The following is a 23,306-nucleotide window of genomic DNA, read 5'->3' on the forward strand; positions in this document are numbered from 1 at the left end:
TCACAGTGCCGCCTCATAAGAGTGATAAAGAAGAATAATACTGACGATTTGCCTAAAAGCATCTTACATTGCCTCTTAATTTAGAAAAAGTCAGTAAACAGAACATTTCACATTTCACTTTTTTTTTTAGTAAAATTAAATTGCTTTTTTTTGGCTGTGTTGGGTCTTCGTTGCTGTGCATGGGCTTTCTCTAGTTGCGGGGAGCGGGGGCTACTCTTCATTGCGGTGCACGGGCTTCTCATTGCGGTGGCTTCTCTAGTTGTGGAGCACGGGCTCTAGGCACGTAGGCTCAGTAGTTGGGGCACACGGGCTTAGCTGCTCCACAGCATGTGGGATCTTCCCAGACCAGGGCTCGAACCCATGTCCCCTGCACTGGCAGGTGGATTCTTAACCACTGTGCTACCAGGGAAGCCCTAAATTGCTTTTTATTACAACACAAGCCTCAAATAATTTTGTGAGTCAAAAATCCACAAAAGAAAAAGAAAAATGACTGCTGGTCCATCTTTAAAATCGTGGTAATTTAACAGTGCCTAAAAGCCAATGATTTCACCTAGCAGTAAATATTTTGAGCATCTTCAATTATCAAGTCAGAAAAACTTCAAGTGCAAAGTAAATTGGCACTTAAGCAGATGGATCTATTAGTGAGAACATTCTCACTTAATGGTGTTTTATGGATTGGAGTTAAGTCCAGGCCCTCTCCCCCCAAATGTACTCTTTAATAGCATGAATTTGGATCAATTTACCTGTCCTGCATTCTGCCACTGCACCCCACTCAAACCTTAATAGCAGCAGATATGCAAATGCAGTCATTACCTACACCCAAAAAGCTAACATAGGAAAACCGACTAAAGAATTTTAAATGACAAGTCCTGAAATGTTTAAGGAAAGGAACAGCAAAGTGGCTAGGATTCTGGGTCACCAATTCTAGTCAATCCAGGATGATAGCAGAACACGATAGCTAAGTCTGGCTTCTACTAAGCTCTGGGGGCTTTTGTGTCATTAGAACAATTACAGACCCAGAGCAGCTTTTAGTCCTGAGGGAACCTGTGACAACTGGTGATTAGTAGACAATGCCTATTGAATCATGACAGGTAGAGTATGAAAAATAAGTGCTCATAAAATAAATTATCATTATTGGAAGTATTCTCCACTGAATTCCTCTTAGATAAAGAATGACATCAGTGACAACTGTATGTGACAAAGAAACATGAAAAAAAAAGAATGGAAGTAAAGGTTAATTTTTCAGCTGAGTTCACTGATTTCATAAAAAGTCAAGTCTTTCTTCCCTAAAATGACATAATTAAAATATATAGAGTAGACTTCCATCTCTGTCCATGAGAAAGTAACCAATATCCAGAATTACCCTCCTTCTGTAAACAACTAAAATACCAGGGGAAAATATAGAACAACTCTTTCTAAATTTTCAGACTTTGGACCACAGTGCAGGGAGGAAAGCCAAAAGCCCAACAGTCTTGCTAGTTGAAGAAACAAAGATCAGAGTTCAGGGCAATCCAGGTAGCTAGAATTTGTAGGGCAGAGTACCAGAAAGAAAGATGCTACATACAGAAAGACCTCCAGAAATATGAATACAAATCCATTCGATTCTGACTGAAGGCAAGTCTGCACATACACGGGCGTGAAAATCCATAAGGCCAAACAAAGATCAACTTCCAGGGAAAGAACAATAACTGGAGAGGTAACAAAGCGCCAAGAGTTCATGAAATTCCTAGCAGGCAGGTTGGAGGAACCTCACTAAATGCATGGGCATTGAGTAGACACCCCAGAACGTCATACCTTAGTATATGAATAAATTAGCCATAGAGAGTGGGGTGATGTCAGCAAGATGGCAGAACAGGAAGCCAGACCCTACTTTTCCCATGGAAACACAAATCAACAACAATACATAAACCAATTCCCTTTGTGAGAAATCCAGATACTAGTTAAGATGCTCCTATACCCCAAGGCAAGCACAAAACCAGCCACATCAAAGCCAGTAGAAAACTTGTGGCCCTCACTTTCCAGAGTTCCTACCCCTGGCTCAGCACCACATAATCAGAAAGACACTCCGTACTCCGGGGGAGGGAGCAAGAGAAGACTGAAACACATATGAAATGTTCAGCCTTTTCATGCGGCTGCCCCAGGGACTGGTTTCCATCTTGCCTGAATCTAATCACTGACAAGAAAGGGGACCAGGTTGGAGTGGCCGAGAACAAAGGTGACGGTTTGCACGAGTAGTCACTCATTCACCATTACCCCTCCCCTGGGAGCGAGCAGGAGAAATTCCCACCTCTCAGCTTCTCTTGGGGAAGAACGTGCATCCAACGTTCCAGCTTTTCAGGGGGCTGCCCAAGGGACTTGTGTCTATCTCACCCAATTCACAGTACTGAAGAGACCTGTCATACTCTAAATGCCTGGAGACTAACGAGAACAAAAAAGAGCTGGGACACTGCTCCAGAAGACCCACAATACAGATGCAGGCCGATATAACTCAATGGCTTCTCATTTGGAGAGAAAGAGAAGACAGAAGGATGCAACCAGTATTTCAGCTTTCCAAGGGGCTGCCCCAGGGACTGCTTCTACCTTGCCTGACTTGGAGTTCTGATGGGACCTGGCATACTCTAGTGCCTGGGGGCCGCTAGGAACAAAAAAGAGCTGGGCAGTTTGCTGCAATTCCAAATACTCTGAAGTACCACAGATACAAGAAGCAGCAAAAGATTACACAGTAATGAAAAAAGAAACCAGCAAAACATCTCTAACTATACTCATAAGTCTAGAGAAGATCCATCCACAGAAAAGGTTTAAGAGGTCCCCAGAATCTCTAGCTGGGCTGGCTGGTGAGTTAGTGCAGGAACATCTGGCTTTCCCTATATGAAGCTTGTCTGTAAATCCTGTACAAGGTGACTGTTTTTTCAAATGCATGGATCCCAACAGAGTAACAAGGCATACAAAGAAACAGGAAAACATGGCCAATCTCCAAAAACTAATCCTAAAAAAACAGATGTGTATGAATTACCTGACAAAAAATTTTAAATAACCATCATAAAGATGCTCAATGAACTAAGGAAAATGATGCATGAACAAAACGAAAGTATCAGCACACACATAAAACACAAAAGAGAACCAAACAGAAATTCTGGAGATGAAGAATATAATACAGGTTTCCCCCACCATCTGAAAGTTGACTGGTCCTGTGAAAACTTTCATAAGCCAAAATGGCATAAAGTGAAAAAGTGAAGATGCACGAAATAAAGCAAGATGAAACACAGATACTCACAGACACAGTTCAAAGCTAAGGCGGCTTGATGCTGTGATGCTGACTGTAGTTGCCAGGGGTGCCACTCTCGCTGTTCAGGGTGCACACCACTTCTATTACAGTTCATTCAAAAAAAAATACTGAAGGCTATTTTCACCTTTTGCCTTTTTTTTGTAGAAGTGAAAATCCTCTTCAGATTTCTTTTGGTTAATGGAAATTGGTCCTAATGTAGGTCTTTCATAAAAGGGAAGTGTTATAAAGCAAACTTTTGAAAAGCAGGGGATACTTGAAACTGAAATGAAAAATTTACCAGAAGAGCTCAGCAGTGGACTTGATCAAGCAGAAGAATCAATGCACTTAAAGACAAGTCATTTGAAATTATTCATTCATAGGCACAAAAAGGAAAAAGAAAGAAGAAGCCTAAGGGACTTATAGGACACCATAAAAGAGCACCCAAACACACAAAGCAAACACCAACAGAACTAGAGAAACACATAGCAAAACAATAATAGTAGAAGGTTTCAATGCCTCAACTTTCAATGATGGATAGGACAGAAGATCAATAAGGAAACAGAGGATTTAAACAATACAATAAACCAAAGGCATCTAACAGACATATAGCGAACATCAGCAGAGCACACATTCTTTTCAAGTGCACACAGACCACTGTCCAGGAGAGATTACATGTTGAGTCAGAAAATAATCACATCAAGTATCTTTTCTGACCATAACAGAATGAAACTAGAAATCAATAGCAGAAGAAAAAAATGGAAAATTCACAAATATGTGGAAATTAACACACTCCCGAACAGGCAATAGGTCAAAGAAGAAATGAAAAGGGAAATCAGAAAATGTTTTAAAAAGTGAAATCACAACACACCAAAACTTAAGGGATGCTGCAAAAGCACCACTGAGAGGGAGGTTTATAGAAGTAAATGGCTACACTAAGAACAAGAAAAAAAAATCTCAAATAAAAACCTAACTTTACATACCAAGGAACTAGAGAAAGAACTAACTAAGCCCAAAGTTACTGAAAGAAAGGAAATAGTAAAGATTAGAGCAGAAATAAACAAAAGAGAATAGGAAAAAAAAAAAAATCAATGGAATTAAGAGTTGGTTCCTGAAAAGACTGACAAAGCTGACAAACCCTTAACCAGACTAAGAAAAAATGAAGACTCAAGTAAATAAAATCAGAAATGATAGAGGAGACATCAAAACTGATGCCACAGAAATAAAGAGTTAAAAGAGACTAGTGTGAACAATATATACCAACAAGTTGAACGTACCAAGACTGATTCATGAAGAAATAGAAAATACGAACTGACTTGAAACTAGTGCATAGACTGAACCAGTAATCAAACATCTCCCAACAAAGAAAAGCCTACAACCAGATGGCTTCACCGCAGAATTCTACCAAACACTAAAAGAATTAACACCAATCTCTCTCAAACATTTCATAAAAATTGAGAAGGAAACACTTCCAAACTTATTTTATGAGGCAAGCATTATTCTGATACCAAAGACATTACAAGAAAACTACAGACCAAAATCCCTGATGAAAAATCATCAACAAATATTAGCAAACTGAATTCAACCACACATTAAAAGCATCATCACCATGACCCAGTGGGATTCATTCCTGGTATGCAAGGATAGGTTGACATACAAAAATCAATGTGCTACACCACTAACAGAACAAGGATAAAAATCATATGATCATCTCACAATAGATGCAGAAAAAGCATCTGACAAAATTCAACCCCCTTACATGATAAAAAAAAAAAACTCAACAAAATTAGAAGGAAATTACCTCAACATAATAAAAGCCATTATGAAAAGCACACAGCTAATATCATACCCAAAGATTTCCATTAAGATCAGAAGCATGGCAACAATGCCCACTCTTGCCACTTCTATTCAAAATAGTACTTGAAGTCCTACCTAGAGCAATTAAACGTTAAAAAGAAATAGAGAACATCCAAATCAGAAAGGAAAAAGTAAAATTATGTCAGTTCACAGATGACACAATCTTATATGTAGAAAATTCTAAAGATACCACAAGAAAAATTGTTAGAACTAATAAATGAATTCAGCGAAGCTGATGGATACGAAATCAAAATGCACAAGTCAGTTTCACTTCTAAAACTAGCAATCCAGAAAAGATATTAAGAAAACAATCGCATTTACAATAGCATCACAAAGAATAACATAATTAGGAACAAACTTAACCAAGGCGGCAAAAGACAAGTACACTGAAAACTATAAAACACTGCTGAAAGAAACTGCAGAAGACACTTCCATGTTCACTGACTGGATAACTTAACACTGTTAAAATGCTCATACTAACAAAAGCAATCCACAGATTCAATGCAATCCTTATCAAAATACCAATGGTATTTTTTGCAGAAACAGGTAAGTCAATTCTAAAATTTATATGGAACCACAAAGGACCTTGAATAGCCAAAATAATGTGAAAGGCAAAGCTAGAGGTCTCACATTTCCAGACTTCAAAACATATTACAAATCTACAGTAATCAAAATAATATGGTATTAGCATAAAGACAGGAATGTACACCAATGGAATAGAGAACCCAGAAATAAACCCACACATAGGCAGTCAAATGGTCCTTGAAAAGGGTGCCAGGAGTACACAATGGGGAAAGGACAGTCTCTTCAACAAATAGTGCTGGGAAAACTGGATTTCCACTGCAAGAGAATAAAGACTTGAAACTATAAAGCTGCCTGGAGAAAATAAAGGGAAAAAGCCTCATAACAGTCTTAGGAATGATTTCCTGGATATGATACCAAAAGCACAGGCAATAAAAGCAAAAATAGACAAGTAGGACTTCATCAAACTAAAAAGCTTCTGCAATCAACAGAATAAAAGAACAACTTATGAAACATAAGAAAATATTTGCTAACCATATACCTGATGAGTTAGTATCCAAAAATATCAAAATATACAACAAACGCCTGTAACTCAATAACAAAAAAACATGTAACCTGATTAAAAATGGGCAAAGAACTTGAAAAGGCATTTCTCCAAAGACATACAAATGGCAAACAGGTATATGAAAAGATCGTCGCCATCACTAATCATCCTGGAAATGCAAATCAAAACCATAATGACATCATCTGTTAGGATAGCCACTATCAAAAAAAAGAAAAAGAAGAAAAGAAAATAACAAGCGTTGGTGATGGCATGGAGAAATCAGAACCCTTGTGCACTGTTGATGGGAATGTAAAATGGTGCAGTCACTATGGAAAAAAGTATGGAGGCATTTCAAAAAATTAAAACTACAGTTACCATATGATCCAACAACTCACTTCTGGGTATTGATCAAAAAGAAGTGAAAACAGAATTTCAAAGAGATATTTGCACTCCTGTGTTCATAGCAGCATTATTCACAAGAGCCAAAAGGAGGGAGCAACCCAAGTGTCCACCAGTGGATGAACAGATTAAAAAAATATATGCTCTCTATAGACATAAAATGGAATATTATTCAGCCTTAAAAAAGAAGGAAATTCTGTCATATGCCACAACATGGATGAACCTCGAGGATATTAAGCTAGGTGAAATAGGCCATTCACAGAAGGAAAAATACTGCATGATTATATTTATATGCGGTATCTAAATGAACTCATACAAGCAGAAAATAGAATGGTTGTTCCCAGGGCCAGGGGGAGGGAGAAAAGGGTAGCTGCTGTGCAATGGGTACAGAATTTTAGTCATACAAGATGAAAAAGTTCTAAAGACATGCTGTACAACAATGCACATATAGTTAACAATACTATACTATACACTTACCAACTTGTTAATGGAGAAGGTTTTATGTTATGTGTTTCTCACCCTTCCCCCACTATAGTCCTATAAAAAATGTTACTCTAGATTCATCATGACAAAGCTTAGAAACAAAACTTGACAGAACCAATCTGATCCTTCCACAACAAAAAAAGAATCCTTCCACAACAAAACCCAACACTCCAATAAAGTATACAGCAAAATCTAAACACTCAAAAATGTGAAAACTACAATGGAAAGCATCCAATCAAAAATTACCAGAAATGCAAAGAAGCAAAAAAAAAAAATGTGCTCTATAACCAGAAGTGTGGGGGGGGGGGGGGGGGGGGAGGGATGGAATCAATCAACAGATAGTTTTAGAAACAACAAAGATAATGAATTAGCAGACAGTGAGGTTAAACTAGCTATTAGAATATGTTCAATATATTCAAGGATTAAAATAGACACACACACGAACCTAACAAGGAAAGAAATGGAAGATACTAAAAAAGTAAAATTTCTAGAGAGGAACAATACAATATCTAAAATGAAAATTTCACTGGATGAGACTAACAGTTGATGAGACAGTGCAGAATAAAAGATCAATAAACTTGAAATCATAACAATATGAATTATCCAAAATTAAGCACAAAAAGGATGGGGGTGGGGAGAGATTACCAAAGAGGAAAAGAAAAAAAAAAAACAGAGCCTCAATGTCTATAGATTAACATAAAGTAGTGGAATAAAGTTAATAAAGGTCTAACAAAGTGTAATCTGAATTGGAGCTCGGGTGTGGAGGTGGGTGTGTAAACAGAAAAATACTCAAAGAAAAAGTGTTAAATTTTTTCCAAATATAAACCCATAAACTGAAGCAGTTCAATGGACCACAAGCAGTACAAACACAAAGTAAATCACACTAAAGCACATTACAAATCTCTAAAATCTGGTAATAAAGAGAAAATCTGAAAAGCAGCCAGAAGAAAAAAGGCACATCATATACAGAAACCTATAAAAAAAAAAAAAACCTAACACACCTGGTTTCGTCTGAAACTAGTCAAGCCATAAAATTGTAGAATGACATTCAGAAAGGAGAAAAATTTTTAATTTGAACTGCACACCCACTGAAAACACCTTTCAAAAAGCAATGAAATAATTTTTTCAGGGAAACAAAAGCTGAGAGAATTCTTTAGCAGCATGCTGGTGCTACAAGAAATGCAACAGAGAAAATATAAACGACATAAGAAGAAAACGTTGATGTATACAAAGGAGAGTATAAGAAATGATAAATGTGCCTAAATAGAAAAGACTACTTTTCCATTTTTAAATTTGTCTTAAAAGATAATGAGCTGTCTAAGGCAAATACAGGGACTTCCCTGCTGGTGCAGTGGTTAAGAATCCACCTGCCAATGCAGGGGACACAGGTTTGAGCCCTGATCCGGGAAGATTCCACATGCCGCGGAGCAACTAAGCCCATGCGCCACAACTACTGAGCCTGAGCTCTACAGCCCACAAGCCACAACTACTGGGCCCATGTGCCACAACTACTGAAGGCTGCGCACCTAGAGCCTGTGTTCTGCAACAAAGAGAAGCCACCGCAATGAGAAGCCCGCACGCCGCAATGAAGAGTAGCCCCCACTCACTGCAACTAGAGAAAGCCCGTGCTCAGCAACAAAGATCCAACGCAGCCAACAGTAAATAAATAAATAAATTTATAGAAAGTAAATAAATAAAGCAAATATAATAACAATGTATTGTGTCTGTAGTATATGTGCACATCATAAAAGGAAAGACAACAACAGGATGACAGAAGGGGGGGAACAGAAGCACACAGTTGTATACCCATGGCATTTTCACAGAAATAGAACGAACAATCCTAAAATTTATATGGAATCATGAAAGACCCCAAGTAGCCTAAGCAGTCTTAAGAAAAAAGACCAAAGCTGGATGTATCATGCTACCTGACCTTGGAGTATACTACAATGCTACAGCAATCAAAACAGCATGGTACTGGCACAAAAAGAGACACATAGATCAGTGGAACAGAAAAGAGAGACCAGAAATAAACCCATACACTTATCATCAATTAATCTATGATAAAGAAGGCAAAAATATATAATGGGGAAAACACATTATCTTCAAAAAAAGTGGTGCTGGAAAAACTGGATAGGTACATGTAAAAGAATGAAATTAGAAGGCAGAGTCAAGGTGGTGGTGTGGGAAGACGCGGAGTTAGCATCTCCCCACAACTAGGGCACCCACCAGCCACTGGTGGGGGACTCTGATGCCCAAGGAGATGGGAAGAGCCCCAAAGTGAACCAGTAGGACATAGGGGGACTGAGGGAGGAGGAGAAGCGAAGGCCAGACAGGATCAGCACCCCTGAGGCAGGAAAGATCAGGAGAGGCAGGCAGAAGGGGCCCTCCAGGAGGAGCGAGAGAGGAGCAGAGGGCAACTGCCCCACCCACTCAGGCCCAGGGAGCCTGTTGAGCTCCCAGGCCAATCCCCTGCCCTCCAAACCCCGCTCCGGGCCATGTGGGTCCTTGGGGGCATAGGAGGGAGACCGGGCAGATCAGGAGAGGCAGGTGGGAGGGGCCCTCACAGACCAGAGGAACAGGAGAGGAAAGGAGAGGAGGGCATTTGCCCTGCCCACTTGAGCCCAGGAAGCCTGCTGGGCTCCCAGGTGAGGTCCCCTGCCCTCCGAGACCAGGGGTGGGGGACACACCTGGGCCCCTTCTGTTCCTTGAGCCTAAGCCCCAGCCCCCAAAGCCCCCAGGGCCTTTTCCAGCCCTGTGGGACCTGAGCATTGGCCCCGTCCATCGCCCAAAGGACACCGTTGCTTAGACCCCGCCCTCCACAGCCAAGGCCTCCCCCGCACCCTTTTTTCCCCCTCCTCCTCTTTTTCACTGTTATGGTACTACTGTGCATTCTTGTTGTTGATTCATCTAAATTTTTATTTTTATATTCTTCCTAACAGATATGTTAGTTTCCTAGTCTAATTTTATTTTTTACTTTGTTATCATTGTTTTTGTTTGTTTGTTTGTTTTGCGCCCCAGGCGGCTTGCAGGATCTTGGTTCACAAGTCCGGGGTCGGGCCGAAGCTCCTGCAGTGGGAGCTCCGAGTCCGAACCACTGGACTAACAGAGAACCTCAGACCAAGGGAATATTCATCGGAGTGACGTCTCACAGAGTTCCTCCTCTCAGCACCAAGACCCAGCTCTACCCAACAGCCTACAAACCCCAATGTTACAAGCCTCAGGCCAAACAACCAGTAAAACAGGAACACAATCCCACTCATTAAAGAAAAACAAATGAGACGGCAAAAAAAATATGTCACAGATGAAGGAGCAAGGTAAAAATCTACAAGACCAAATAAATGAAGAGGAAACAGGCAATGTGCCTGAAAAAGAATTTAGAGTAATGATAGTAAGGATGATCCAGAATCTTGGAAATAGAATGGAGGCATGGATCGAGAAAATACAAGAAATGTTTAAGAAAGGTCTAGAAGAACTAAAGAACAAACAGAGATGAACAACACAATAACTGAAATGAAACACACACTAGAAGGAATCAATAACAGAATAACAGAGGCAGAAGAACAAATAAGTGAGCTAGAAGACAAAATGGTGGAAATAACTGCCAAGAAGCAGAATAAAGAAAAAAAGAATGAAAAGAACTGAAGACAATCTCAGAGACCTATGGGACAACACTAAACGCACCAACATTTGAATTATAGAGATCCCAGAAGAAGAGAAAAAGAAACGGTCTGAGAAAATATCTGAAAAGATTATAGTTGAAAACTTCCCTAACATAGCAAAGTCCAAGAAGCACAGAGAGTCCCATACAGGATAAACCCTAGGAAAAACACACCAAGACAAATATTAATCAAACTAACAAAAATTAAATTCAAAGACAAAAATATTAACAGCAGCACGGGAACAACAAAAAATAACAGACAAAAGAATCCCCATAAGGTTATCAACTGATTTTTCAGTGGAAACTCTTCAGGTCAGAAGGGAATGGCAGGATATACTTAAAGTGATGAAAGAGAAAAACCTACAACCAAGATTATTCTACCCAGCAAGGATCTCATTCAGATTTGATGGAGAAGTCAAAAACTTTTCAGACAAGCAAAAGCTAAGAGAATTCAGCACCACCAAACCAGCTTTACAACGAATGCTAAAGAAACTTCTCTAAGAGGGAAACACAAGGAAAGAACCAACAAAAACAAACCCAAAACAATTAAGAAAATGGTAATAGGAACATAAATATCAATAATATCCTTGAATGTAAATGGATTAGATGTCCCAACCAAAAGACAGACTGGCTGAATGGATACAAAAACAAGACCCGTATATATGCTGTCTACAAGAGACCTACTTCAGACCTAACAACACATACAGACTGAAAGTGAAGGGATGGAAAAAGATATTCCATGCAAATGGAAATCAAATGAAAGCTGGAGTAGCAATACTCGTATCAGATAAAATATACTTTAAAATAAAGACTGTTATAAAAGATAAGGAGGGATACTACATAATGATCAAAGGATCAATCCAAAAAGAAAATATAACAATTACACATGTTTATGCACCCAACATAGGAGCACCTGAATACATAAGGCAAATGCTAACAACCATGAAAGGAGAAATCAAGAGTAACACAATAATAGTAGGGGACTTTAACACCCCACTTACAACAATGGACAGATCATCCAAACAGAAAACAAGTAAGGAAATACAAACTTTAAATGACACAACAGGCCAGGTAGCTCTAATTGATAATTATAGAACATTACACCTGAAAGTGGCAGAATACACTTTCTTCTCAAGTGCACATGGAACATTCTCCAGAATAGATCACATCCTGGGTCACAAATCAAGCCTCGGAAAATTTAAGAAAATTGAAACTGTATCAAGTATCTTTTCTGACCACAACGTGATGAGACTGGATATCAATTACAGGAAAAAAACTGTAAAAACACAAGTACATGGAGGCTAAACAGTGAGCTACCAGATAACCAAGAGATCACTGAAGAAATCAAAGAAGAAATAAAAAAATACACAGAAACAAATGATAACGAGAACACGACGACCCAAAACCCGCGGGACGCGGCAAAAGCAGTTCTAAGAGGGAAGTTTATAGCAATACAATCTCACTTCAAGAAACAAGAAAAATCTCAAATAAACAATCTAATCCTACACTTAAAACAACTAGAAAAAGAAGAACAAAGATATCCCAAAGTCAGTAGAAGGAAAGAAATCATAAAGATCAGAGCAGAAATAAATGAAATAGAAATGAAGAAAACGATAGCAAAGATCAATAAAACTAAAAGCTGGCTCTTTGAGAAGAAAAGCAAAATTGATAAACCCTTAGCCAGACTCATCAAGAAAAAAAGGGAGAGGACACAAATCAATAAAATTAGAAATGAAAAAGGAGGAATCATAACTGACACTGCAGAAATACAAAGGATTATAAGAAACTACTACAAACAACTCTATGCCAATAAAACAGACAACCACGAAGAAACGGACAAATTATCGGAAAGGCACAATTTTCCAAGACTGGACCAGGAAGAATTAGAAAATATAAACAGACCTATCATAAGTAATGAAATTGAAACCATAATTAAAAATCTTCCAACAAACACAAGTCTAGGACCAGATGGTTTCACAGGCAAATTCTATCAAACATTCAGAAAAGAGCTAACATCGATCCTTCTAAAACTCTTCCAAAAAATTGCAGAGGAAGAAACACTCCCTAATTCATTCTATGAGGCCACCATCACCCTGATACCAAAACCAGAAAAAGATATCACAAATAAAGAAAATTATAGACCAATATCACTGATGAACACAGATACAAAAGTCCTCAACAAAATACTAGCAAACAGAATACAACAGCACATTAAAAGGATCATACACCATGATCAAGTGGGACTTATCCCAGGGATGCAAGGATTCTTCAATATACGCAAATCAATCCATGTGATACACCACATTAACAAATTAAGGAATAAAAACCACATGATCATCTCAATAGATGCAGAAAAAGCTTTTGACAAAATTCAACACCGATTTAAGAAAAAAACTCTCCAGAAAATGGGCATAGAGGGAACCTACCTCAACATGATAAAGGCCATATATGACAAACCCACAGCAAACATCACACTCAATGTGAAAAAGTGAAAGCATTTCCACTAAGATCTGGAACAAGAAAAGGATGTCCACTCCCGCCACTCTTATTCAACATAGTTTTGGAAGTCCTAGCCACAGCAATCAGAGAAGAAGAAGAAATAAAAGGAATAAAAATAGGAAAAGAAGAAGTAAAACTGTCACTGTTTGCAGATGACATGATACTATACATAGAAAATCCTAAAGATGCCACCAGACAACTATTAGAACTAATCAATGAATTTGGTAAGGCTGCAGGATACAAAATTAATGCACAGAAATCTCTGGCACTTCTACACACCAACAATGAAAAATCAGAAAGAGAAATTAAGGAAACACTCCCATTTACCATTACAACAAAAAGAATAAAATACAAGGAATAAACCTGAATAAGGAGGTGAAAGACTTGTACTCAGAAAACTATAAAACACTGATGAAAGAAATCAAAGATGACATAAACAGATGGAGAAATATACCATGTTCTTGGATTGGAAGAATCAATATTGTGAAAATGACCATACTACCCAAAGCAATCTACAGATTCAATGCAATCCCTATCAAACCACCAATGGCATTTCCTCACAGAATTAGAACAAAAAATTTTACAATTCATATGGAAACACAAAAGACCCCGAATAGCCAAAGCAACCTTGAGAAAGAAAAAGAGTTGGGAGGAATCAGGCTCCCCCACTTCAAACTATACCACAAAGCTACAAGTAATCAAGACAGTATAGTACTAGCACAAAAACAGAAATACAAATCAATGGTACAGGATAGAATGCCCAAAGATATACCCATGCACATACAGACACCTAATTTACGACAAAGGAGGCAAGAACATACAATGGAGAAAAGACAGCCTCTTCAGTAAGTGGTGCTGGGAAAACTGGACAGCTACATGTAAAAGAACAAAATTAGAACACTCCCTAACACCATACACAAAAATAAACTCCGAATGGATTAAAGACTTAAATGTAAGACCAGACACTATATAACTCTTAGAGGAAAACATAGGAAAAACACTCTTTGACATAAACCACAGCAAGATCTTTTTTGACCCACCTCCTAGAGTAATGGAAATAAAAACAAAAATAAACAAACGGGACTTAATTAAACTAAAAAGCTTTTGCACAGCAAAGGAAACCATAAACAAGACAAAAAGACAACCCTCAGAATGGGAGAAAATATTTGCAAATGAAACAGACAAAAAGATTAATCTCCAAAATATACAAACAGCTCATCGAACTCAATATCAAAAAAACAAACAATCCAGTTAAAAAATGGGCGGAAGACCTAAACAGACATTTCACCAAGGAAGACATACAGATGGCCAAGAGGCACATGAAAAGATGCCCAACATCACTAATTATTAGAGAAATGCAAATCAAAACTACAATGAGGTATCACCTCACGCCGGTGAGAATGGCCATCATCAAAAATCTACAAACAATAAATGCTGGAGAGGGTGTGATGAAAAGAGAACCCTGCTGCACTTCTGGTGGGAATGTAAATTGATACAACCACTATGGAGAACAGTATGGAGGTTCCTTAAAAAACTAAAAATAGAACTACCATATGACCCAGGAATCCCACTACTGGGCATATACCCTGAGAAAACCATAATTCAAACAGTGACATGCACCACAATGTTCACTGCAGCACTATTTACAATAGCCAGGACATGGAACCAACCTAAATGTCCATCGACAGATGAATGGATAAAGAAGACATGGCACATATATACAATGGAATATTACTCAGCCATAAAAGGAAACAAAATTGAGTTATTTGTAGTGAGGTGGATGGACCTAGAATCTGTCATACAGAGTGAAGTAAGTCAGAAAGAGAAGAACAACCAATAAGAACCTGCTATATAAATAAATTTATTAAATTAAATTAAAAAAAAAAAAAGAATGGCTGAAGACACGGAAAGACAAAAAAAAAAAAGAAAGAGAAAAATAAATACCGTATGCTAACACATAAATATATGGAATCTAAAAAGGAAAAAAAAATGGTACTGATGAACCTAGTTGCAAGGCAGGAATAAAGAGGTAGACATAGAAAACGTACTTGAGGACATGGGGTGGGAGGGCGAAGCTGGGGCAAAGTGAGAGTAGCATCAACATATACACACTACCAAATGTAAAATAGTTGGCTGGTGGGAAGCAGCACCATAGCCCAGGGAGATCAGCTCGGTGCTTTGCGATGACCTAGAGGGGTGGGATAGGGAGGATGGGAGTGAGGCTCAAGAGGGAGGGGATATGGGGACGTGTGTATACATATGGCTGATTTGCTTTGTTGTGCAACAGAAACTAACACAGTATTGTGAAGCAATTATACTCCAATAAAGATCTATTAAAAAATAAAAAAAGAATAAAGGCAGTTAGTGAAAAAGAAAGAAATTAGAACATTTTCACACGATATACAAAAAGAAAATCAAAAGATCTAAATATAAGACAGAAACCATAAACCTCCTGAAAGAAAACACAGGCAGAACACTCTTTGACATAAATCGTAGCAATAGTTTTTTGGATCTGTCTTCTGTGAAAAAGGAAATAAAAGCAAAAATAAACAAATGAAACCTAATTAAACGTAAAAGCTTTTGCACAGCAAAAGAAACCATCAACAAAACAAAAAGACAACCTACTGAATGGGAGAAATACTTGCAAATGATATGACCAAATAGGAGTTAATATTCAAAATATATAAACAGCTCATACAACTCAAGTGTCAAAAAAAAAACCCAGTTAAAAAATGGGCAGAGGACCTGAATAGACGTTTTTCCAAAGAAGACATATAGATGGCCAACAGCCACGTGCAAAGATGCTCAACATCACTCACCATCAGAGAAATGCAAATCAAAACCACAATGAGAGCTCATCTCACACCTGTCAGTATGACTGGAATCACAAAGACCACAAATTTCAAAGGCTGGTGAAGATGTTGAGAAAAGGGAAGCCTAGTACACTGCTGGGGAATGTAAGTTGGTGCAACCTCTATGGAAGACAGTGGAGGTTCCTCAAAAAACTAAAAACAGAACTACCATATGATCCAGCAATTCCACTCTTGGGTATATACCTCAAAAAAACCAAAAACACTAATTTGAAAAGATACATGCATCCCAATGTTCACAGGAGCATTATTTAACAACAGTCAAGATACGGAAGCAACTTAGTGTCTATCACTTAAAGATGATGAATGGATAAAGAACAGGTGGTACATACACAATAGAATATTACTCAGCCACAATAAAGAATGAAATTTTGCCATTTGCAACAACATGGATGTACCTGGAGGTTATTATGCTTAGTGAAATAAGTCAGAGAAAGACAAATACTATATGCTATCTCTCATATGTGGAAACTAAAAAATGAAACAAATGAATACAACAAAATAGAAACAGACTCACAGATAGAGAGAACTAGTGGGGAAAGGAAATGGGGGAGGGGAAAGGAAATGAGGGAGGGGCAAGATAGGGGTAGAGGATTGAGAAGTACAAACTACTATGTATTTATAAAATAAGTAAGCTACAAGGATATATTGCACAGCAGGGGTGCCGAAGCAGGGGAACCAGGCTGCAGAGCAGGGGGTGAGCGGCGGGCGAGCGAGCAAAGCTTCATCTGCTGCTCCCCATCACCCCGCATCGCTCACATTACCACCTGAACCATCCCCCACCCCCCGCATCCATGGAAAAATTGTCTTCCACAAAACCAGTCCCTGGTGCCAAAAAGGTTGGGGACCGCTGTTGTACAGCACAGAGAAGATAGCCAATATTTGATAATAACTTTAAATGTAGTACAATCTATAAAAATATTGAATCACTATGTTATACACCTGAAACTAATATAATATTGTAAATCAACTATATTTCAATTTAAAAAAGGAAGAAGTGCACAGTTGTAACAGTTTTACACTAGTCAAGTGGTATAATATCGTTCAAAGGGAGACTGTAATAACTTAAAGATGCCTATTTTAAACAGCCGCTAAAATAATAAAACAAAGAAGTAGCACTAATAAGTCAACTGTGGAAAAGATTTAATATTTTTTAAATGTTCAATTTTTTTTTTAAAGGCTGGAAGAGAAGAAAAATAGATGAGTAAATAAAAAACAGAAAGCAAGGTAGTATATCTAGATCCAGCCTTACCAATAATTAACTTTCTGCAATGATGGAAATGTTCTATATCTGCACTATCCAAGACAGCAGCCACTAGCCACATGTGCTATTCAACACTTGAAATGAGGCTAGTGGAACTGGGAATCTAAAGTTTTAATTTTATTTAAGTTTAATTAATTTTAACTGAAATATAAATAGCCACATGAGGCTAGCAGCTACTATATTATACAGTGTATGTCTACATATTCCAAGTAAAAATAGATATTTTCAGACTAGATTGAATGGGAAGACCCAAAACACATACTGTCTAAAAAAGTCCAATATAAATATCAAGACACAGGTAGATGAGAAGTAAAAGGATGGAAAAAGACAAACCATGAAAACGCTAATCTTAAAGAAGTGGGAGTGACTATATTAATATCAAAAAAAGAAGACTTTAGAACAAAGAACATTACCAGGGATAAAGAGGGCCATTTCACAATCACAAAACAGCCAATTCATCAGGAAGACAAAATAATCATAAATGTGTATGTACCCAATAAAAATGCTTCAAAAATACATAAAGCACAAAATTACATTAGTAAAAAGAAAAATCAGACAAATCCACAATTGTATTTGGAGATTTCGACACTCCTCTCTCAGTATTGATAAAATAATACACAGAGAACCAGCAGAGATACAGAAGATTTAAAAAGTAGTATCAACCAACTTGATCTAATTGACATTCATAGAACACTCTGCCCAACTAGAACAGACGTTCTTTTAAAGTATACGTGAAACATTAACCAAGAATGACCACATTGTGGGCCATAAAACAAGTCTCAGTTTGATTCAAAAACTGAAATCGGACATAACTGTTTGAGTTTTGAAAAGAACATAATTAAATTAGACATTAATAACAGGAAGATAGCAGGAAAACTCCCAAATTTTTAGAAATTAAACTAAAGACTTCTAAATAACTCATGGGTCAAAAAATAAATCAAAAAGGACATTAGCATACACTTTGAACTAAACAAAAATGAAAACTCACATATCAAAATTTGTGGGATGTAGCTAAAGCAGGGCTTAAAGGAAAATTTATAGCTTTAAACGTTTATATTGGAAAAGAAGGTCTAATATCGATCTCATCTTCTACCTTAGAAAGCTAGAAATATAAGAGCAAATTAAACTCATATAAGTAAAAGAAAGGAAATAATAAAGATTCTGAAAGCGTAAATCAATAAAATAGAAAAAAGATAAAATACAGAAAACAATGAACCAAAAGTTGGTTCTTTGAAAACAGCAATAAAATTGATAAACCTTTAGCTAGATTAATCAAGGAAAAAAAAGAAAACACACCTTTCTAGCATATGGATAAAAGGGAATATCACTACATATCCTCCAGACAAGAGAAGGACAGTAGGGAGTAGGTTGTTTTGTTTTGTTTTGTTTTTTTCTGGGCCGTTGCAGCACGACATGTGGGAACTTCTTTTCCTGACCAGGGATCAAACCCGCACCCCCTGCAGTGTAAGGGAAGAGTCTTAACCACTGGACTGCCAGGGAAGTCCCTAGGGAGTAGCATTTTTCAAACTCTATGCTGATAAACTCAACAGCTTAGATTAAATGGACAAATTTATTGAAAGGAATTCAAGGGTGTTGTAACATTTAAAAACAAATCAGTGTAATTAATCATATTCTAAAATAAAGGAATTAAATCATATCAGCATCTCTATACATGCAAAAAAAACAAACTTGACAAAATTCAGTAACCATTCATGATTAAAAAAAAAAAACTCTCAGCTAATTCAGAGCATAGACGAATTGCCTCAACCTGATAAATTTATGAAAATGTATTAAGAATACGACAAAACTGACAGCTAACATTTTGCCTGAAAGACTGAAAGCTTTCCCCATAAAACTGGGAATAAAGAAAGGATATTCAGCTACACCACTTCTTTTTAACATTCTACTAGAGGTACTTAGCCTGTCTAACAACTAGAAATATGAGGCATGCAGATTAAGGAAGGAAGAAGTAAAACTGCTTTTATTCACAGATGACATGATTGTGTATATAAAAATTCCTAAGGAATCAACAAAAAAGATGCTGGAATTAAAAAGTGAATTTAGCAAGATCACAGGATAAAAAGTCAATACAAAAAATTTATTTCTATGTGCAAGGCCTGTGCACTGAAAACTAACAGCACTGTGGAGAGAAATTAAAGAAGAGCTAAAGAATGGAGGAACACACCGCGTTCATATAAAAATAAAATCCCCTAAGGAAAAGTAGAAATAAGAGGAATCCCTGTGTAAGGAACTTAGAAAATGGGCCCAGTGTGGCTAACAGGGACTCAAAATAAAACGGAGCCAGGCAGTCATGACAGACCAGATTCAGTTACGTACTCTATGTTCTCATTAAAACCAAGAACAGAAAACTATGACTTCTGATTCTGCTAATGGTCCTACCTGGAAACGTCCCCAACTAGAAGCTCTGATGACCAAGCCAATCATCAAAAACTATAGTCAAGCTTCAAGGACTTGTGGTCAGGCTGCAGGGGCCAGCCGATCCTCTTTGCAAGTCTCCCAACTGTGACTTCTACAGTTTGCTTTTAAAAATCCCTCTCTCTTTACCCCCTACACCCAAAGGCACTTTAGGTTACAGCCAAAGGCTGCATATCCCCTGTTTGCAAACCTTGTAAGCAATAAAGCTGCCCTTTTGCTTTAAGATAATCCTGACTATTTTCTGGGATTTATTTCTAATTTAGGACAACATTTTAACATTGAAGACAACACTGTTAAGAAGTCATAGGGACTTCGCTGGTGGTACAGTGGTAAAGAATCTGCCTTACAATGCAGGGGACGCAAGTTCAATCCCTAGTCAGGGAACGAAGATCCCACATGCCGCAGGGTAACTAAGCCCAAGTGTCACAACTACTGAGCTTGCGCGCCTCAACTAGAGCCTGAGTGCCACACACTACAGAGCCCATGCGTCCTGGAACCTGCACCCCACAACTACAGAGCCCATGCGCCCTGAAGCCTGTGTGCCACAACTAGAGAGAGAAAACCCGCACACCACAACTAGAGAGAAGCCCACACGCTGCAACGAAAGATCCCACGTGCCTCAACAAAGATCCCACGTGCTGCAACTAAAACCCGACGCACCCAAAAATAAATAAAAAATAAGTAAATCTCAAAAAAAAAAAAGTCATATATCCTCAGATAGATCTCTAGATTTAGTGCAATCCCAAGGAACATCCCAGCAGGCTTTTCTTGGTAGAAACTGACAACCTGATTCTAAAATTTATATTGAAATGCATATAAAATGCAAAGATCCTAAAAGAACCAAAACAATCTTGATAAAGAAAAACAACGTTGGAGTAGTTACAATACTTGACTTGAAGACTTACTAGAAGGCTACTGTAATTAAGACAGTGTAGTACTGGCACAAGGATAGACATAAAAATCAATGAAATAGAAGAGAATCCAGAAACAGACCCACATATAATTCCCTGGGGCCATACTGACTGATAATGGGGAGAACTCTATCAAGTGATAGAAATGTTTAATATTTTAATTGTAGTCACTACCTGGTATAAACATTTGTTGAAACTCGTTGACACTTGTACATTTTACTGCGCACTTAAAATGGATGCCTTTTACTACATATAAATCATACCTAAATAAAGGTGATTTTAACACATATTTAGAAACAATCCCCAAAACTTATCTTGGTTCCTAATATGAATCTAGCCTAGAAGGAAACTAAGATTTATTAAGGCCCTATAACGTGCCAGACACTGGACTCTGTACATTTAATTCTCACAACCATCTCCTAAGGCAGAAACTACTTACCAGGGTTTCACATCTGAAGAAATGTTGAGCGTTTGCAATCTCACCCATCTAATAAGTGGAGAGCTAAGAGTCAAGCCTAAGTTTATCTCTAATGCCCATGTTGCTACCACCACCATCCTCTTATTATGTCTTCCCTACGGAAACTTTTTCACCAAAGCTACTACTATCCACTAAAACCATTTTTTAAGCCTAACTTTTTTTTTAACTTTCCAAGGCAAATCAACTCGAAAGTAGAGAATAAGAACGATCGTAAGCCTAGATAATCCATAAACTGATGGCTAAATCCAGAACAATGACAAGTGCACCCCATGCACTAAATACGTCAAACTACAGTGTAAAAAATATGTACATACTAGACTCACGAAGAGAAGTACAAGCACATTTCAATATATGAGTCTTCCCACCATCACACAGCAAGTTAAGTGATAAAACTGCCTGCGATACTCTCCAGCTGCAGAATTCTCCCAGTGGAATTTTTAAACTTTAAAATTCTATGCCAAGGACTACTTGGTTGAACCACCTATCTCCTATCCTGCTAAAAATGAAAAATCTGAAATTTATCATCTAAAAGTGCCGGGCAAATAACAATATATAGTGATCAAAATCTTTATGCCTGTGAATGTTATAAAAGGCATAAAAGTATCCAAGAGGGAGGTGGTAGAAAATATAGGAGCCTTGTAAAAAATATTCAATATTTAAGAGGGAGGTCATGGAAAAGACCATGCTAAAACTTCAAGATAGAGGAGCTAAAGGTGAGAAATAAATAATAAATGTGTACTTATCTTTGGTGTTAAAATAATACTACATTATATAAAAAACCACATTTTTGTAACTCAGAGAAACAATACATACTTACAGTTATGTGAACACTGAGGAATCATCATTGCAATGTTGAAATATTCGAAGCAAATTCCACAGCGCAGCAAGTCATCTATTGTCTGAAATGCATAAATACATACACACCTATCAGAAAGCCACCAAGGCTGGAACATCTGCCACAGAGCTCCTTCTCCATCCCCTAAAAAAATAATTTAATAATACTTCTTTGTCAAATATTCAAACTCAAAAGCTAAGTCCACATAAACTGCAGGGGAGAGAAAACCTCCCCCATATGACTTATTCAAATCTTAGGTTATAGAGAACACTTCAGAAAGATAAAGCTGACACTGTACAGAATCCCACTCCATGTTGCCAGCCCGTCACAAAAGGGCTACTCTATTTCTCTTCTACTTGCCATGTATTTCCAGTTCCTCCTCCAAGCCTCCTCCTCTTCAGACCCCATTCCCTGGCCCACTGTCACTGCGGGGGTGAAAGGTACCAGCAGCCATTCACCACACAGGGTAAGAACCAGATCAGAGAACACTAAAGAGAAACACTAGAAATTATCTAGTTAAAACCCTTACTTCACAAATGAGTAAACTTGTATCCAGAGCAGGCTCACAGCACATGAGTCAAGCCAGGACAAAACTTCCTGTCTACCGGCCATCAGTCCAGTGCTTTCTGCTCAGTACTGTACAGTACTACAGGGTGGAGCCAGATGAGGAAGCCCTGGAAAGAGCTGGCGCCAGTGACAGCAGAAGGAGGGGAAGAGGCAGGCAATCTGCAAAGTCAGATAGATGTGCGTCCATCTGGAATGAAACCCAAACAGGAAAGGATCTCTCTCGCAACCTAAAATCTTCTAAATCATTTAAAATGTTCTTTTCTTTTTATAAATTTATTTATTTAATTTATTTATTATTTTTGGCTGCATTGGGTCTTCGTTGCTGCACGCAGGCTTTCTCTAGTTGTGGCGAGCGGGGGCTACTCTTCGTTGCAGTGCGCGGGCTTCTCGTTGTGGTGGCCTCTCCTGTTGCGGAGCACAGGCTCTAGGCGCGCAGGCTTCAGTAGTCGTGGCACGCGGTCTTCAGTAGCTGTGGCTCGCGGGCTCTAGAGTGCAGCCTCAGTAGTTATGGCGCACGGGCCTAGTTGCTCCGCAGCATGTGGGATCTTCCCCGACCAGGTCTCGAACCCGTGTCCCCTGCATTGGCAGGCAGACTCTTAACCACTGCTCCACCAGGGAAGCCCTAAAATGTTATTTCATTCAAAAGAATACTGAGCAGATATTTAAGAGGAAGAAGAGAGAGAGAGAGAGAGAGAGAGAGAGAGAGAGAGAGAGAGAGAGA

The 23,306-nt window shown here is 38.2% G+C and overlaps 1 protein-coding gene across 4 annotated transcripts in view; it reads right to left on the reverse strand.

The window, feature by feature from the left end:
• RAD18 (RAD18 E3 ubiquitin protein ligase) overlaps window positions 1-23,306 on the reverse strand; it is a 116,793-nt gene that overhangs the window by 90,489 nt on the left and 2,998 nt on the right. For all 4 annotated transcript variants that reach the window (XM_029244090.1, XM_029244089.1, XM_029244092.1 and 1 more), the window contains exon 2: window positions 22,001-22,082. In XM_029244090.1, coding sequence (XP_029099923.1) covers window positions 22,001-22,082 — 82 coding nt within the window. The remainder of the gene's footprint in view (window positions 1-22,000; window positions 22,083-23,306) is intronic.

This window comes from Monodon monoceros, unplaced genomic scaffold (assembly GCF_005190385.1).
Source record: "Monodon monoceros isolate NGI ecotype Baffin Bay Population unplaced genomic scaffold, NGI_Narwhal_1 Super_Scaffold_3, whole genome shotgun sequence".
Lineage (NCBI taxonomy): Eukaryota > Metazoa > Chordata > Mammalia > Artiodactyla > Monodontidae > Monodon > Monodon monoceros.